We start from the raw sequence: 20573 nt of genomic DNA on the forward strand, positions 1-20573 counted from the left end.
TAGCCCCTGGGTGGTCCCCTGCTTAGCCAAATGCAATAACAATGCATCCCAAAACCGCAACAAGTGTTCCAATGAATTTAGCAATTGAAATGAAAAGGACAAAATACTCCCACACAAAGCAAATAGAGGCAACCTAATTCAATACGCAACGGAAATGGCACAGGAGCCGTCCAATGCACCAATTAAATGCAATAAACCCCAATCAAAGGCAGCTCAATAGACTCCAGGCAGAAAGTACCAAATGATACTCAATTGACACCAAAAACGATCCCAACAAAGCAGTAGAATCAAAGGATACTCAGTCAAATGCTCAATCATATCGAAATAAGAAATTGTAAGCAAATTAGCACAACCAGTACCACTGGTGCATGCGCAGGAAAGAAGTGAACCACATGGCCAACCCAAGAATAAAAAGCACAATTCAACCACCCAGAGGACATACAAATACCCCAACACTTATAGCAATGGCAATCAATGAGCACCTATGGTCCAAACGTAGTCAAATTCAGAATCAAGACAGTCCAAAATGCAACAAGTGTTCCAAAGAGCTTAGTAAAGGAAACCAAAAGGATAAAATGCTCCTGAGCAAGGCAAGTAGAGGTAACCACTTCAATAAGCAAATTTAAGCGTAACAGGCACCTCTTAATTTAACCAACAGCCGCAGCAAATTACCCACAACTCGACACAAATTATACAATTTAGACACAAATGGACCCAAAACCGTAACAACTGTCTCCAATTGGACAGTTAAATATCCAATTCAACCTGCTAAAATTAGCAATTGACCACAGAAATTGGCTATTCCAGCAACCACAGTTCAGGATTCGAAAAACAATTTAAGCACTAAGGATCAAGCCAGCGATCTCCAACCCAGGTTAACCAGCTGTGTCCTAATCACACAGGCTAGGATTTAAATCACTGAACTAGAGCCCGCCTCAAGTAACTCAATAAACCTATCCCATGACAAATATCCCCACATATGGCAGCAATTAAACCCAATTCCACTCAAAATCTCAACAAATATCTCCAATGGACAGTCTTACACAACTTAACCAACTGAAATTAGCAAATGTCCCCAAGAAACTGACAAAACAAGCAATAGTAGTTCAAAATTTGGACTACAACTAAATCAAAATGTTGTTTCAGTTTTCAATCAGGTAGCCAACCAAGTAGAATCAATAAATGTAGACAAAATACCCCAACCAGTACCACTGGTGTATTCCACAGAAAAGAATTAATTCAAATGCCAATCCAAACGACTGAGGAACCCTAAAGGCTAGAAAAGTACCCTAACAACACAGCAAATTGAATGAATATGCACTGGGTCTCCAATTCAGTCAAAACAAGATGAAGGGGCACAACAGCCACACACTATACCAGAACACAATACCAACAAAGCAACAGATTACGGCCAGGGGACACAATTCTATCAAAAAGTGCCCCAGACTCAATGGAAATAGCAAACACCCACACTACCCCCAGAAAATGCCTCAAATCACTGCCTGCTGTTTTCCAACAAGAAGCCCAAATAATGGCACAAAAATTCGCAATTCAAGGTCCAGAATAAGAGGTTGGAGGGAGAAATTGCAATACCTCCACCTGTCAATTTGGACAGGTGGGAATGGCGTGAGCAGCAGAGCAGCGGCGGTGAAGAGGTTGGCGGTGGGTTGAGGGCAGAGTGGTGCGAGCTGGCGGCGGAGAGAGGAACGGCCAAGAGAGAGCTTCGGGCTGATGGATCTGGTGGAGGTTCAGCAGAGCTTGGGCTGCGTTTGAGAAGGAGGCCACGGCGAGCGGCTGCTTGGTGGGCTTCAGGTGGTGGAAAGAGGAGATCTGGCGGCAAGCTGTCGCACTTGGTGGTGCGCGCGAGCTCCCGCGCTAGCGGCGTGCGCCCTGGCTGAGAGCTGGTGATGGCGCGAGAGAGCTGGGGGCGGCTGGTGGCGTTCGCTCGTGGAGGAGTGGACTGAAGGGCTGAGTGGTGGCGCGTCGAGCTTAGGATAGCTGCGCGCGAGGGAGATGGAGGCAGCGGCAGCGGCGGGGTGGAGCTGTGAGGGAGATGGCGGGCCAGGTACTGGTGAGTGGACTGCGTGCGCGATTGGAGGAGAGGGGCGCGACGCTCGGCTGGCGGTGGTGATGGCAGTCTGGTTGCGTGAGAGGCGTGGGCAGGCGGCTGGCGCGCGGATAGACGAGCTATTGGCGGCGGAGGCTGAAGAAGAAAAGGAAAGGGGAAAAGGGAAAGTAGCGGGGAAGAAGGAAGAAAGAAGAGAAGGAAAGAAAGAAAGAAAGAAAGAAAGAAAGAAAGAAAAGAAAAGAAAAAAAAGAAAAAAAATAGTTTTTGGGGTTTTTTTTTTTTTCAATGTTTTTTTCCAAAAATTTTTTCTTCGAATTTAAATTTTCAAAATTCGACTATTTGAAGAGAAAGAATCAAAAATGTTTTTTTTTTTTTGAATTTAAAAAAAAAAATTTTTCTTCTTTCATTTTTGGGTCGTCAAACACCGCGTGGGCACGCCAAGATTAGAGAGCATCCACTGACTTCGAGAGTTACCTTACGCACTTTAACGCGTGCCCTCCTCGCGTGGGCACGCCAAGATTACCTATCCTGATTCAGAGTTAGAAAACATCAAGAGTGACCAGTACCCACGTGAGAAACGACATAATTAAATAATTAAGCACTAAAACAATAAAATTAACAATTGGGTTGCCTCCCAAAAAGCGCCTTTCTTTAATGTCTTTGGCTAGACATTATCATGTTTTGCTCATGGAGGATAAAATCTTGTGGCTCGCTTCAATGCTTCATCTTCAATGTGATCTTGGTGACCCTCATAGATGGAGTAATTCTTGAGTACACGAGCTACAGTCTTCCATGGACCAGTAGATTGCGCCAAACAATCAAGCATTGATCGCAATTCTTCATCCACTCCTCCATCAAGAGCATTCAACGGTTCAAGATATTTTTCCATTACCACTCTTAACTTATTCCTGTCATGAAATTTCAAATTTTCTGGTATAATAAAATCAATTTCAGTAACAGGAATTGAAGAATAGGAGTCAGGAAAATATTGATTAAGGAGTGGAGAAGATGTCACCGCATTTGGAGATTGTTCACTGGATTCATTCACTTGAATGGGTTGCGGTTGGGGTTCCATTTCTTCATTTTCGGCTTCTTTTTCAACTGCATCTGTAGATTTCTCATTTTGACACTCTTGCATCTCCTCATCACTAGTCAAGCAAATTGCACTCTCGTTTTCTTCTAAATCAACAACGGTTTTCGAGGGCAATTCTTCCATTTGAGAAGCCCATCGATTTATTCTGGATGTCAATAGACACATTTGATCTTCCAGATTACTCATTGCCTCCTTCATCATCTCATTTCTCCTTTGTGTCTCCTGTTGGAATTGATATGTATTAATAGCTATTGATTCAACTATTTCTTCAAGAGACATACCTGACATAGATGATGATTCTTGAGACTCATACTGCTGAAAATTCATTGGCCCCGTAGTATAATTATAATCGGAGTTATCCCACCATTCTTGATCATACCCGTTTGGATTAGGGTTATACTACGTTTGAGACCAGGGTGAAAAATCTCCATAATTATTGAGGAAAGACACTCAGATTATCTTGATATTCGGGGCACATACCGGTTGAATGATCCCTGGCATAACAAATTTTACAGGTTGCAGCAGCCATTCTTTCTCTAATAGAGTTTAGTGCCTCTGAATATGCAAACTTAGCAAAAAAACTAGTCTCATCGCCTTCCCCGGAAACAAAATCCAGTCTATCACCAAAATACGGAGTGTTAGAAGCCATAAACTATAATAAAAAAATAAGAGAAAAATAAATAAAAAAATAAAAACAAGATGAACTCAAAATGAAACAAATTAATCTGGCACCAGCCCCCGGCAACGGCGCCAAAAATTGACAGGTGCCGAACCTGTACAATAATAAATACCTACTCGAGAAAAATACAGATTTTGTATATAGCGGTGAGTAGGGTCGAATCCACAGGGACTGGGGATAATTTGTTTCTTCTAGAGTCCAAAGTATGGGGGGTTTTGGATTAAATGCTAACTAAATAAATTAACTGCAGAAAATAATTAATTAAAAGAAATGATTGGGGAAACTCTAGCCAAGGGTACACATCAGAAATGGTTCATGCACTGATCATTGATGCAGAAATAATTCCAACATTTAGCAATAGATTAGTTATAGTTGTCATGCACGCGATAAACAACCAACCCTTCCTTAATTTCTCGATAGCTAAGGTACGACCGTTAGCTATTTCTCTAACCCAAAAATAACCCTAGGTACGACCGTAGGATTTAATTTCTAGATTGCATTAATAATTAGAAAGGCCCAATCCTAACCAACAAACACGCTACGAGGGTTTGTTTAAATTAGATCATATGCTCCCCTGACATAAACCCAATTACGCCAGTTGCTACTGAGGTAGAGATAACGAACAATTACGGATTCAATTACCCCTATTTAGCAAAAATAGCCTATATGAATAATTAATTATTGCGCACTAATCAATCATACACAAGGCCATAGCAATTAAAATCAAGAAACATATAAATACCAATAAATGAAGAAAATAATTAAAACAGATTCGATCTCATAGTAATTGTCGAACCAAATCGTCAGTTGTCCCCTTGACTAGAAAAGCTTAACCACGCCTCATGAGAAAATCTCCCCGTTGGGGAATATTGTCGAATACCTGGCGTGTGTCAGAGGCCAGTCCAAAGAAAGAAACCTAGAACTAAACTAAAAAACTAAAACTAAAACCCTAGATATCTTTTGCTTCTGTACGTTGTCCCCTTTTAAAGCAACAAAAGAAAGATGACTAAAAGCTATCTAGGTGGTCCCCACACATGTGGACAAAGCCTCCCAAGTACTTCTTGTTTCAAGTCTCTCTACGTTGCTTTCTTTGAAGCCCAAATAACCACATGCCTTTCACTAGCTTGTGGTCCCCCACCAATTCAAGGGCCCAAGGATTGAAGCCCTTAGAAGTCTCCATATTTTTCACAAAGTCCCTTCTTTTTGGTAGTTTTCTGCTTCATTCCTGAAATTGATTCCAATACCAAATATAAGTAAATATTAATAATTAAAACAATATTTGGCAAGGATAAAGGGGAAAATTAACAATAAAATAACCAACAATTAACACCCTATCAAAGTGTTGAAGGGATTCAATGTTCGATACCCGACAACATGAACACTTGGATGGAAGGTGAAACCCACGTTTCGCCAACACGTCATCCAAGAGAAGGCGATTAGACAGCAAACGAAGCATAAAAAAGGACACCTTCAGGGGGACACTCGCATGCCATATTTGGCGAAAAAGGAAAGACATCGGCTTCATGTCATGCACCTCTCTATACGCAGTTGATAGCGAAAACTGTTCTAAACTCGACGCTAACCATATCATTCTATCAGGGAAGTTCCCATCCGATCCCACCACCGCCAATACCTGCTGTACCATGTCGCCAGGTAAAACTTCCGCAAGTATCCCCGTGACCTATTCCCCGTCCTTCATGCAGGATAGAAAAGAGACGCCCTCCCGCACCCCTACCCTCAAATAGAAAGCCCGGTGGTCAGTCCAATTGTCATACCAGAAGCAGCACCGGCCCTCTTGCAGGCTCCATCCAACAAATAACTCTGCCAACCCACGAATATCTAACATTATCTTCCAGGTTGCCGAGCCTACGGGAGTCAAGGGCACTTGATAAGGGTGAATCCCCGTGCAATACTTAGCACTCAGGAACCTCGCCCACAAGGAGACTCCACATCGAAAAGTTCACCATAATTTACAAGAAAAGGACTTATACATATCAGTGAGTGATCGAAATCCCGCTCCACCTTCTTCTGTGGAAAAGTACAAGTCCCGCCACCGGATCCAATGGAATTTCTTCCTCTCGTCTCTCGCTCCTCACAGAAAATCAGCACACACCCTCTCAATCAGTCGGAAAGTACCCTTTGGTATAACACCCACTGCCAATAAGTGGATCAGGATGCTGGATAGAACATGTCTAATCAAAATGAGTTTTCTCCCAAATGATAGGAGATGGAATTTCCAAAAAAGCACCTTATCCAGAACCTTCTGGCACAAGTCCGAGTAATACGCCTCCTTGGCTCTGCCGATAAACAACGGAGCCCCTAGATACCGAACCGGGAGCTCTCTCTTATGAAAGTGAGTAACCCGCTCAATTACCCTTTTACGGGCTACTGTGATTCGAGGGTGCACCAAGTACCCACTCTTCTGTACGTTCACCAGCTGGCCAAAGTCACTCTGGTAACATTCCAAAATCTGCATGACTCTCTTTAACGAATCTGCACCCCCGTTGGCAAAAACAATCACGTCGTCCGCAAACGCCAAATGAGACACAAAGGGGCAATACCTCGGTACCTTGTATCCCACGACACGTGACTGTGAGACAAGAGCATTTAATGCCCGGGAAAGAACCTCTGAGCCAATAATAAACAGTGCAAGCGATAGAGGATCTCCTTGTCGCAACCCTCGAGAATATTTGAAAAAGTCATAAGGCACCCCATTCACAAGCACAGAAAATCAAACATTGGAAATCAACCTCCATATCATGTCAATAAACCTTTCACTAAAGCCAAACCTTCGCAAAACTGCAATAAGGAACGGTCAGGAAACCCTATCATAGGTTTTAACCATGTCTAACTTGAGAGCCAGATTCCCCCCTCTGCACTTCCTTCCCATCTCTGACATCAGCTCCTGAGCCAATAAATAATTATCTGCCATCGACCGCCCTTTTACAAAACCACTCTGTTGAGGAGAAATGATTCGGGGCAAAACCCCTGCCAATTTCCCCACCAGAATTCGAGAAATAATTTTATTCAAAAAATTGCTCACACTAATCGGACGAAATTAAGTAAAATTCTTAGGATTCATGACCTTGGGAAGAAGTACAATTGACGTAGCCGTAATGAAACGAGGGAGTTCAACACCACAGAAAAAAACTTACAATTGCCCTGTAGACATCGTGAGCCACCACCTCCCAGGCCGTCGTAAAAAATTTCCCTGTAAAATCGTCTGACCCAATCGAACTGTCTCCATCCATATCAAAGATCACCTGCTTCACCTCCTCCAAAGAGGGAACCTCCTCCAGTCTCATGTTGTCGATGTCGTCCCCGAGATTAGGAATAACATGCAATAGCTGAAATTCAGTCACAGGTTCAGCCGAGAACAAGTTACTAAAATACCTTACAGCTTCCCTCCCGATCCCTTCATCATCCTTCACCCAGTCTCCCACAGAGTCTTGAATCTTATGAATTCTGGTCTGAAACCGGCGTTGCTTGACCACCGAATGAAAGTAGTTTGAATTATGATCACTGTGTTAAAGCCATTTGACCTTGGCCTTCTGACTCCAAAACTGCTCCTCAACTGCTAAAACCTCTTCAAGCTAACTTGAGCATGCTGGAGCTCCAAGTGGGCCACAACGGATAGATCAGACTGTGCACGCAACTCTGCCGCCGCCATGACCTCTTCCCCTTTCTTAACATTCTCAAAGACATCCCCAAAAACATACTTGTTCCAGAGGTGAAGAGTTCTAGAGACATTCCTCAACTTTCCCCACACCACATAAAACGGGGATCCAGACACCTCCATTTGCCAAGTTGTCTTGACCATGTCCAAGAACTCGTCCTTGGAAGGCCAAACGTTCAAAAATCGGAACATCGGACTCCTACAGACCACTCTAGACGCGAACGAAATGTGAAGCGGGGCATGATCAGACGGAGCACGCACTAAATGAGATACCGATACTGACAGAGAGAAATTCAGGCACTTCATATTAAGTAACACTCTATCCAACCGTTTCCAAATGCACCCCTACCCAACACGGCTATTACACCAGGTGAAACTACTACCAGCGCATTGCTCATAAAACGGGAGAGTTCAAGACCCTCAATTGGTCAGAACTGCCTCCCTCCTTTTTTCTCACCACTCGAGACAACAAGATTAAAATCCCCCACAACATACCATGGACCCTGCCTAAGCTTATCCTGTAACAAACCCTCCCAGAGTCGCTGTCGCTCAACCAACTGACGCTTGGCATGAACAAAAGAGACTAATATAGGGGTAGGAAACTGGGGATGCCCCCATCGAATAGAGAGATGCTGATCCGAGTTCCCAACCACTTGGCTAACAAAAGGAGAATTGAAAAAGACCCATAATCCCCAGACGAATTACACACCAGAGAGTCAAAATTTAACCGTATTCGAATCGAGTCAGCAGCATGCCTAGATAACTTAGGCTCACAAATTCCCACTACTGCTAGCTTATGCATACGAACAAGATTCTTAAGTCTTCTAATATTTGGAGGCTTAGAAATCCCCCGAATATTCCAAAAACATGCATTAATCATGGGATAAAATAAAGAAAGAATTTTGAGATTTCTTGGACACTGACATCAATTCTCTGTCTGATGGGGCAACGGCCCGTATCCCCCGCTCTTTCGCTTTTCTGTTGCCTTGTTCAAGGACGGCAACCTGGTCTAAGTGCAATGTCATAGCAATACTACGTGCTGCCTCCCCCTCACCACTCTGTCTATTGACACCCCGCGGTGAAAGGCAACCGGCACTAGGCGCCAACTCCTCAATCGCCTCATCCTCACCAAGCACAGCGTAGTCTTCAACCCCAGGTAGCACGTCCCTCCCTTCACCTTCCACGGGCTCCGTTTCATTTGACACCCGCTCCGCAAGATCAATAATAATCCTGTCCGCAGCAGCAACAACTGCGTGCTCCACGAACTCGGCAGCTGCCTCCATGTCGTCCTACCCTTGGCCAACTGTCACCTCTACCTCCTGAATCCTACCCTCCTCAGTCAAGGCCACGTCAAGTCCCTTCTCAGTTCATCGCCCACCTGCATCCCCAGCATCCCAGCATCCTGCACAGTCACGGCTACTACAAGCTCCTCCTCAACATGCTGCCCACCTGTTTCCATCACTTCCCCAGCGCCACATGTTTTGACAGCTGTGTCATCGTCAAGCCCCATCATGGTGCCGCCCCCTGGTGGATTGTTATGTTCCCCTGTCAATACCTTCTTCCCTGGCGGACTGATCTTCTCCCCTGGCGAACTGTTAATATCCCCTGGCAGTAACTTCTTCTCCAAAGTCAGTCGCAACTCAGGGTTTTTAATGTGACAATCCGATTGACTATACCCTTGTCGATAGCAATGGGCGCAATATTTCAGCATGGACTCCGGCTGGAGTGGTTGCCAGAAATCGTGATCCTCTCCCAGTTGGAGCCAAACACGAGAAGGGAGTTCCTTCAGCAAGTCAATTTCCACACAAATTCGAGCCACACTCGGTCGAGATAGCACAGCCGTTGCAGCATCAATGAACAAAGGTCTTCCCAAACAAGACATAATCTGGAACAAACACTGTTTGTCAAACAGATGCACAGGCAGCTTAGGAAGGCTAAACCACACAAGGAGCCAGCGACGACTCCTTGTCAACATGAAATGAAGGCGTCCACTTGAACACCCGCATGGGACTGCCGGTACTAGACAGCTTTTGTCCAAACCCAAAGAAAATTCGCTTCGTTGTGAAGCCTGATCAACACATGTCGGTTGTCCAGCAATCCAATGGAAAAGAAACCCTTCAATTCAAGCGTAAGGAAGAACTTCCTGATATCCTCCATGCGAGGCCTGTTGCGAGAGAACTTACCTACCAGAGTAAAGTAGAATGGCTGCGCGACAGATTGAATCACATCACGTGCAAAGGAGACCGCTGGTTCACCTCTATGAGTCGACACCGCCGCTGCCACAGGAGTTCGCTGCTGGGACGATGAAAATAACGCAGAGAAGGACTTTGCCCGAAAGTTGGGAGATGCGGATGGTTGCCCACTTGCATGAGAAGATTTAGCAGCCATGGAAAGGATAGCAACGGCAACCCAATCAACAAACCCAGTTTCTTAATATAAGTTGTATTTTGTGGTTTCAGGAGAATGCAGACTAGAGAATGTGCAGGCCCTTTGCGTTGTTTGCCATGCAGATGTTACTTTGAGGCTTTATGGATTCGAAAATAAAGAGGAAAATGGGTAAGAGGGTAAAGAGTAAAAGGGTAACTCTTTTCATTAAGGCATATTAACAAACATAAACAAGGCAAAAACTTAAGGTCTTAAGTTTCATGAAATTTGGGCAGAAAAGAATTCCCAAATTTTACCAACAACCAGAAAAGCTATTACCACAAAGACTTGTGATATTAATAGATGATATTAAGAAGGAACAAAGAAAGAAAAGACGGCCGAATGATTGGTAGATCGGTTGGCTTCACTGCCTTGCGTTCACTGGTTTCCAAAAATCATTATGTTTACCACCAATGTAAGTGCCCAAAAATACAAAATCATAAATTGCTTTCTTGCCAAAATTATCATTACCAAATAATTCAAAATAACCACTACCACAATCATCCAAAATGTTTATACTGTCAATCAACTTTTTTGGAGTAAAATATTTTTGAACTTCGATGAAATCCGTAGCTATCAAATCAAATATCTTTCTATCATTTTCAAGAGAGTTTGAACCAATAAAATTTTCAACAATTGTTTTTTCTTCATATACTAGATCAGACTTTTCTTCTTCCTATATCAAATTACCACATTGTTTTTCTTTAAAAAATTCATTACTCCCAATTTCTCCAAATAAGGTTTGCAAATTAAAACTATCAACTAATTCAAATTTTGCAATATCATCCATATCATCAACAAATCTATCATTCTTAAAATTCACAAACCAATACCAACAACTGGACTTTGGTTTGAAAGCATAATTTTTCTCAATCCTCTGCAAAACATAGTAAATGTCCTTCCAAAATCTCCAAGGTATTTTAGCACGATGAACAAAAGTTTTGTAAATACTTTCTGCCATTGTTTCATGCATCACTTGAAAGAATAATTGTGCTTTCTTCTTGGAAATATGTTTTGGCAACTCACTTGCATTAATCCAATTTTGTACCCTAATTCTCTGATAACGGAAGCGCCCAGGACTAACCTTGTAGTCTAGTTCTTGATACCAATTGCAGAACCCAAATTTTAGCGTTCTAATAATAATCAACGAGTGTCGGATTACAAAATTGAAGGTATAAAATAAACACTTAAAATATATGTGGGAGAGAAGAAAATAATAAATTCAACTCACAATATTATTGAAATCTCAACAATGAAAAAAGTCACACTATAATAGAAAACCTTACAAATTCTTCTAGACTCTCTCTGAAGAAAACATCCTAAATAATGTACTATTTATAATCTATCAGACTTATTAGGAAAGAAACCACTTACATAAGAAATTACCAAATAAAACATAAATTCTTAAATCACACAACTAGTAAAAACCTAACTCCAATAAAACTAATAAATAAATAAATAAATACTTCCAGGTTTGGTTTAGTTTGCCAGCATGTTACAATTCATAGGACAAAGTTCTTTTTCCTTTTTAATTGGGATTGTAAAATAAAAGTAAAACTAAGGAATAGGGAAAAAAACCAGTCTTCAAACTGTCTCATATCTATTAATAAGCCACAAAAAAATGATAATTATCAATTGCTACCAATGGCAGAGCCACATAGGATTGAGCGTGGGTAATTGTTTCCCTCAAATTTGATAAAATTATACGATGACCTTGAAAATTCTTAAGATTTTTGAATTTACACTATATTTGCACCCTCTCTCCCGAATTTTACAAAATTCTTTCTTTTAGTTGTATTTTCCTCCTTAAATTTAAGAAAATTTCTTTCTATATATAGATTATCCTTCGAAGTTTTATATATTCCTCACTTATTCTACATTTATCTCTTAAAAAAAATAAGATTTTGTATTAATTACCTCTAACAGAAATTTTGGACCTATTCCAACTTAAACATTAACGATACTCGAATGGGAAAAAATGATTTGGATTTTTAAATCAAAGTACATAGTATATTTCTTATACAAATTTAAGAGCATGATTTATGCTAACAATTCTCCATATGGTCGGCCTTAATTCTATCGCTGATTGCTACACAAATAAACAAGTTACTAAATAAGGGGTATAGGAGGAAAAAAGCGAATCATGATTCTCCAAAAGATACTAAATGAAGAATGTCTAATGAAACAAAAATTGTACAATTTAAGTGATTTAGGGAAGCAAAATTATCGAAGAGAATTAATAATAATGTTTCTCCACTCATTCCTTTGAAGATTCAAACTTATGACTTCTTAATTACGAGTGCAACATCTTACGAAGCTGCATTTTATTGTCATTGTTTTATTTACTTTTGATTTGACCTACTTTTAAATCATATAACTTTAAAAAGTCAACCAGGCTGCATCTAGAAAACTTTAAAGACAAAGTATGTCAGATTAAAAAAAATTATATGCATCTCTAAAAGAGTTGAAGCACAAAAAAAAAATTTCTTGTTCATTCGTTTATTTATTTATGTTTATAGTTTAAGAGAAATTCCAATTCTTACGAGAAGAAGGGGAAAGTTTCAAAGCGAACTTAAAATACTAGTATCTTCGTTAGCTCAATAAAAGCAATCCGACCACTCCGTCACCATCTCAATCTGTCCACACGGAGAGTACTAAATGCATATTCGGCCTTTTTGTGCATATTTAATGCATTAGGAGTTGCTTTGGGCCGCAAGACTAATACTATTTTGCCTCTTTGCATAATGAAAATAATCTTTTTAACCCTGCAGACCGAAAAAAGTTGGATGTTAAATATTTTCAATAAAATAAGTACTTGAGCAACTCAAGATGAACGACACACTGAAACTCATATTCCCCGAATTTATTTTGTCCTTCAATCCAATTTGTTCATTGAGATTTAAAGCGTTAAAGGATATACCACTAATGGCAGATCCAAAGCCATTGTGCAGGGGATGTAATATTTTAGCTATAATTTACAATGCATGGTTTGTGGATTTTTGTGGCTACTCAATATTTGTTACAACTTTATAATAGACATGCATTAGTTTCTTCAATATTACAAAAATTATAAAAATAATAAAATTGATACAACTTGTGATTTATGATGTGTTGTAGTTATTATGTCATGTTATAGAATAAAATCGCGGAGCACTCAAAAGTATGCATAAACTTATAAGATATATATAAGATTCACATAGTGAGTACATGGTCAAATGGTCACAAGAATATTTGGTTCACTTGCAATTTTTTGGTTGACACATAAAAAAAGTTTAATATTAAAAAAAAAATTAGTAGAAGTAGTGTAACAATAGCTTTGTGAAATATGTTTTATTCAAGGTTCTATCATAAAATTGATGGAGGAAACTATAAATAATTTAAACACCTTTTTTGGGGGCAATTGTGGGTTTAAATTAATGGTAGATTTTCAAAATTCAAGGTGGCAAAAATGAAGTAATGTTGAAAAACTAAAATTTTTGTAGGCCATTTTACAGTTATCAAAAAATTGAGAGGGTGCAATTGAATTAAAGATGTCTCCGCCTGATTACCACCAGTCAACCACCAATTTGTGTTCACTCTCAAGTTTCATCTCTCCTTGGCTTTTCGTCCGCCATTCCATTATCTGCACTTCATTGCATGCTGACCAACTTTAATTTTTTGTATTACATAGTATATGTCTTATTTAAATTTAAGACCATGATTTAAGCTGACCCTTTTCCACAGGACACAAAATCTATCACTGATTGCGGTACAAACAAATAAGTTACTAAACAAGGGGTATAATAGGGGGGAAAAGAAACGAATCATGATTCTCCAAAAGAAACCAAATGAAAGAGAGAGTTTCACAAATGGTACCTTCACTTTGCTGACTATTTACTTACTCGAAAAAAAAAAGAAAAAAACTTTATTAACTATTCTGTTTCAGTCAATCAAATTTAGCATCATACATTTTTTTTTATTGACATATATAATGAATGCAGAGTAGTTTGATCATAAATTGAATTTGTCACTATATTTTTGCTTCAACTTAGTAGTCAGAGCTTTGGTCCCCCAAAAAAATAATAATACAAGAAAGAACTCGTTTGTATATGACAAAACTTGGTTGAAGGGTACGTGCATGTCACGTGATAGGTTATCATTTAATATAGGTAACGGATTCCAAAGCAAGAATATCTCGAAATAAAATTCATTGCTTGCAAAAATAAGTCATCCAACTAATACAGGTGGTTTGTGCAATATATGTGCGGAATATATATTTTTTGACCATTCATATCTTATGATATAATATTGAAAAGTATTTGCCACTAATTTCATCCATGAAATCCCTCTAAGATCTTAGTTCGATTTCTTAAAACTATAGCTTAGTATAATTCTTTTGAACTTATGATCAGAAATATTCATGATGTTCTTGGATTTGACAAGGTTATTAATCTTAAACTAATTATGGATCTTACAAAAAGAAAGAAGAATAAATCCAAAAGGAACTTATTCCGAGAAACAACTTAAGACTGAAAAGTAACTTCAAAATTTTCAAATATTCTTTTAAAACAATATCTTACAATTATTTCTTAGAAGCCCATTCACTAATCACTTGTTCTAATGACCTTCGAAAGGGTTCAAAAAATAATGGCAGGACCTTTTAGTATAATCTCTATTTGATTGTCTTCTGTAGTTTGGCCTAAGATTGAAGGGACTATACATAAATAGTAGCAGGGTTAGGGTCATAATTATTGTCATCAAATAGTTGGGCGAACTTTAAAGAGCATGACAATGCAGAATAATGATTTGGTATGGCTTGGGGGGGGAAAATGCATTATTACACTTTGAAATTTTCGCTGGCCACTAGTCAAAGATACATATAGGCTGATTTTTTTTCATGAAAACATACCTTGAAGTATAATTTTTTTCAAGATACATATACACTGGTCAAAGAAAACATACCTTGAAATATAATTTTGGGTTAAATACAAAAAATCCCCCACGAACTATATATCTAGTTATAGTTTACCCCCTAAACTATAATAATAGGCATTTTACTCACTTGAATAATACATTTGGACAACACTACTCTTACTATTTTAAATTTTTTCTTTTTTCTCTATTCTTTTTTTGTTCATTTTTTTTTCCATTTCTCCCTTTTCTTTTTCCTTTTATTTTCTTCTGTTTTCCCCTTCTCTCATGGAACTAGCCAATGTTTCCCTCCAATGCTAAAAGACCTACATCAAAATTTTTAATATTTTTTGAACTACTTTTTTAATTTGTTTATTTGTTAAATTCATTCTTAATAATTCACCATAAACTCTTTGTTATTACAAAATATATGTAGCTTATATCATAAAGTGTGTAAATCTAGTAATTCAACAATTTAAGTACCTATAAACCAATTAGAGTTTACAATTACTCAACTATTTATAACAAAAGTAAATTATCATATATCACATAAGAAAGAAAAATTAACAATTGCTATTTGCAGTGAAATAAAAAGATAAGAATAAACCACAATAGTAGTTCATTTTTTATTTTTTATTGATACTAATAATAATAATTTAATCAATATCTCTATTGTGTTCTTATGTATTTGAATAGTTCAATTTCTTAAATGTTATTAACTTCAACATCTGGAAAAAAAATCTTGTATACCATAGAATTCTCTTAAAAACATTGACATAAAATAAACAAGTTTTGATTAATCTAGTATACTAATTTAAACAATGCTTAAAGAAAATAAAGAGGAAGAATCTAAAAAAAATGATAGGGAATAAAGAAAAATAACAATGCTTAAGGTAAAAGGGGTAAATTTGTCCAACTATATCATGAAAGGGGACAAAGAGCCTATAAATATAGTTTGGGGGATAAATTGTAACAAGATATATAGTTCATGAGGGTTTTTTGCATTTAACCCTATAATTTTTTAAGAAATTTTAGCCGCATCCAATTTTGAATGCGTGCGGAATTTGAGCACCATTGATCAATGCAAACAAAATTTTTTTAAATAATTCCAAACGCCGCATATTGTGTTTGGTATAGCTGCATCCATAAACGGATGCAGCGAAACTCTATTGGCCGTTGATCAATTGACAGTAAATTTTTTTTTAGCCATTAATTAGTTGCGAATGAATGGCTGGATTGTATCGATACAATCAATACAAAAAATGTTGACTATAAATATATCGCCTAATACAGCCATTTGACTTGCACAACCCCATTTGTGTACTTCTGGATATCTACTTCATCATCCTCACAATTTTTTTCTTCCCCATACACAGAAAGTCTCGAAAGAATCCTGCCCAGAAAAGAAATCCCGCTCAATCGGAGTTTGTCGTTCCACCACTATCTCGATTAGTTTGTGTACATTGTCCCTGGTCACCTTGATGCATCATTACTTCGCAGTAAATAGTAATAGTAAAACTCTGTTAAACTTTACGGCAATTGCAGAGATAATGTAGTCCACGAACTTTAAGGCAGCTGCCAAATGAATAACCTTTGAAGTTGGCTTTGCTCTTTGAGAGGTAGATTTAAAGTTAATGCTCATCTTTGGTAATTGAATGATAGAGGTCTGAAGTTCATCTTTGTTTAAAAATATTTCCTGAAAAAATATGTTTATTAACTATTGTGCATAAGAGGAGAGGTGCATTTCATTCTTTTCTACCCAACTTTGCAAAATTAGGGTTTGGGTAGAGAAAATTAGGAAAGATAGAGGTTCAAGCTGGTTGGTCCCTTTCTTTCTATTTTCAACAATGGTTGAAAAACACACATGATTTGCACATGAGAAATTGGGCTAACAAAATAAGTGAGTTGCCAGATTTACTATTTAAATATCAATCATATGATGCGTTCGTGACTTATACCTACTAAAATTTAACCAAAAATGTGACCAAAACCAAAAATAAGCATTTTTATTTGTTAGAAACCAATATCCCTATTTTTAATTATGTTGGACTAAAATCTCACATGAGTAACATGTGAAGGACGATTGATTTGATATTTCCTTCTCTTTTATGCACATTTAATGTATCAGGTTGGTTTGTGCCACATGACTCACACTATTTTGCCTTTTTAATAGAATAAATTAATTTTTCAACCCTTTCAGATAAAAAAAATTGGCATTAAATATTTGCATGAAAATGAATAATTTAGTAACTCTTGGGTATGTATGGATTGGTCTGTTTCTTAAATACTTGTTTTTTTAGAGTCTACAGTAACTCCAAAAACAATATAAAAAATACACTCAAATACACTAAAAAATAAAAATAAATATAAAGTAAACCCTCACCCTTTTTCTTCTTCTAAACATCGCCTACCACTATCTACTACTAGCCACCATCGCCGACACCTACCATTGGCGACAGCTTCCATCTTTTCTTTTTTTTTCTTCCTCTCTCCTTCTCTCGCCTCCCTCTTCCCTCCTTTCGTCTCTCCTCTCTCTTCCTTTCGTCTCTCCTCTCTCCTTCTCATCTTTAACTTTTTCTCCGATCCCTCTTCGGCATCTCATCCCTTTTCCTTCCCTAGCTCTGGTAGCTATGCGACCAAACTTGTTTGCACCAGCTGTGACCAAATCATGACCAATTCTAGTCATGCTGATTTGAGCAAGGGAAAGAGTAGGTGGGACACTGAGAAGGGAGAGGAAGAAAGAGGGAAGAGAGAGGAGAGAAAGAGAGAGGAAAAGAAGCAGGCCAGTGATGGAGACTGAGGAGGGGAGAGGCAGTGCTAGGTGGTGGGTGATAAGTGGTGATGAAACTTTTTTAAATTTTATAAATAATCTTGATAAGTGAATATTTTACATTGATTTCATCTGATAAAATGAAATTTTTTGTTATGTTTTTAGTGGTTCATAGCCATGTTTAAACCTTCTTGGTGCAAAATTTCTTCAAAGTGTTACTCGTGAACTAAATGTGCAAAATAAGTAGATTAATGTATAAACATGTGGTATTTTGTAGGTTATTGGTGCATGAAACACTCTTTCTAGTTGAAGAAGATGCAATGCACTTCATGGAGGATAACGTATAAGTGAAACAAGAAGAGAAAGTTGAGCGAAAAAGGAAGGGAATTGAAACTGGAAACAAGGGGGATAGATCTGAGCTCGGATTCATTCCCAGATGCTACACATCCTAGCCCTCGTCTGAGATTCTGGAGAAGTGAATCCGAGAGCAAGGGATCCGAGCTAGGATCCAAGTAGAATAGGCCTCGAATCGTGTTGCAAAATTAATGAAGGAAAATGGGAAAAACCAGATCCGAGCTCGGTGATAAGAGTATATTTTACGTATTTTTAGTGTGCTTTATTAATTAGTTTTGGTGTGTTTTATTTAGTTTTATAAATAATTAACTAAGATTCTAGTGAAAATATGCATTTTGTGGTTAAAGTGTGAAAATTGCATTTCTATTGATTTTTATGGTAAAAACTTCATATTTTGTAGGTTTAATGATTCAATTATCAAATGAAGTGCATTGAGAAGATATTTGGATGGTTGAAGATGGATTAAAGTGGTGAAAATAAAATATGAAGTGTAAAAGGAAAAATGCAATTTGAATCAAGAAAAGTCAGCTTTGACAACTCTGACACGTTTTGGTATTTTAACTATATCTGGAGCTACACAGATTGGATTGAGGTTATCTTTATATCATTTTAAAGCTAAGCGACAGATCTACATTTGGTATGAAGACATCAAAGTCCAATTCGGCTGTTTTCCTGGTCAAAATGTCAAAATACAGAAGTCAAAGTCTGCTGCTGAGAGCTGAAAACGCGGAATTGACCAGTCAGTGTTATTTTTATCATATCTCGGTCTAGACAGCTCCAAATTGGATGATTCTTGAGGCATTGGACAACTATTTCAATGGGCTACAACTTCTATGTTTTTCACAAGAGCTAATTTAGCCGTCATCATAGATAAAATAGCAGTTGAAGTAGCCAGATTCTGGTCAGAAATAGCTGCTGGTACAACCTGTTTTCTCCTTCAACAATTTACAGCTATGGATGAACGTATGACAACCAATTAGCAGCTGTAAAAGGGATGTTTCAAGCCTCATTTCCTGACTGCATTCATCTATATATAGCCATGGACTTGCAGGATTCAAAAGAACTTGGGAGAAGGCTAGAGAAACTCACCAGAAATGTAGTTTTCACTAGAGTTTCCTTGGTTCATTAGTATAGTATAGGTAGAGTAGTTTATCCATCTTGTATTTGTAGTTAGATTTGGATGAAGATTGGAGGAGCAAAGATGAAGAGGTCGATCTCATGTGACAAGGGTGATATCTCTTCTACTACTTTCTCTCTTGTATTGGATTTCATGTTTAATTATAATACAAGTTGGCTTTGTGTTTTTATTATGTTTAGTTAAAGTTTATGCCTAGAGTTATGGTTGAACTTGCTATATTTTGTTTGTGAGGTTTACTTGGCTATTTGATGATATTATTTTGAGTACATTATTTATCACTTTTGGTTATCTAATCATGATTAACTGGCCATTAATTATGATAATCATAAGGTGTTAAGTTTGCAATGAAAATTGGAATTTAACACTAGTTCAAAGAAGTGATAAACCTAGGGAGTACACTCACGAAAGTAGAGGTGCACCTATGTGGCTTAAGTGACTTGTTTCATGTAATTTCATAGAAGAAATGAACTTGTAGTTAATTTCATAACCACGAGAGTAGGTATGGCTTAATTACAAGTATAGTTGATTCACTACGAAAGTTGGTTTCACATACATTAGGAAATTACGCCATAACTAGTCAAGATAATAGCATTCACTTAACCGATAATCTCATTTGCAAGAGTAGTAAGGAATTCCATATCTCTAGGAGTTTTCTAGTGTTATTTTCATACATTTTATATTTGTGGTAGTCTAAATAATAAAGAAGTTTGAAAACATCGGTAATTGCATTCTTCCCTGTGGGATCGACCCTTAATACCCTATACTCGCTCACGATTCGTATACTTGCGGTAAATCGCGTGTGGGGTATTTAGGAATTTATAAATGTAAAACTTGATTGGGATGAGCTTAATATTATATGTATACCCCGCGCACGTCACTCGGATCTGTGTGAAGTCCTCGGATCTTTCTCTTTCCTTTGCAATTTACAGAGCAACTTGTGTACGTTTCATACTTATTTTTTGACGCTTGTTTCGCAACAAATTCCAGCTAGAAGCTGGCAAAGCATCTTGTACACTTGAAGAAGAAATATTGGAGATTCCAATGAAGGACATTTTTGGAACCAGAAGTAAAGAAACAAGTAGAAAAACACATTATTGAAAATAGAGAAGAGGAGGTGTGAGGAGATAAAAAAAAAAGAAAAAAAAATATAAAGCTCTTCTTTCTGTTCTCTCTAGTTTAGCTTAGTTATAGTTTAGATCTAGTTCTGATTTTTATTGAAGAACTCTTGATGTATTAAAGTATTTTTTATGGCAATGAAGATGATGGAACTTGAAGATCTTGTTTCTTCATTTGAATGAGCATTTCTTCCTCTTTACTCTCTTCATTTGTTTCATTAATGCTTTGTTACATTAGAGATATGAGTTTTATTATTAAATCTACTATGTCTAACTAAATCTTCTTGTTCTAGGGATAGATGAAGCTATTTGTGTCTTGACTATGGTTGAATAAGGTTGATTGTTGCTATATCTTGTACTTGCTAG

General features: G+C 37.9%; 1 protein-coding gene across 1 annotated transcript; it reads right to left on the reverse strand.

Annotated features, from left to right (window-relative positions):
* Positions 1 to 5932: 5932 nt before the first annotated feature.
* LOC113780027 lies at positions 5933 to 8799 on the reverse strand. The gene is made up of 5 exons (XM_027325851.1): positions 8441 to 8799; positions 7974 to 8173; positions 7439 to 7794; positions 6996 to 7325; positions 5933 to 6430 (listed from the first exon to the last, which is right to left on the reverse strand). The coding sequence occupies exons 1-5, from the start codon at positions 8797 to 8799 to the stop codon at positions 5933 to 5935; spliced, it is 1743 nt and encodes a 580-aa protein (XP_027181652.1).
* Positions 8800 to 20573: the final 11774 nt, after the last annotated feature.

The sequence above is a fragment of the Coffea eugenioides genome, chromosome 8, assembly GCF_003713205.1.
Source record: "Coffea eugenioides isolate CCC68of chromosome 8, Ceug_1.0, whole genome shotgun sequence".
In the NCBI taxonomy this organism is placed as follows: domain Eukaryota; kingdom Viridiplantae; phylum Streptophyta; class Magnoliopsida; order Gentianales; family Rubiaceae; genus Coffea; species Coffea eugenioides.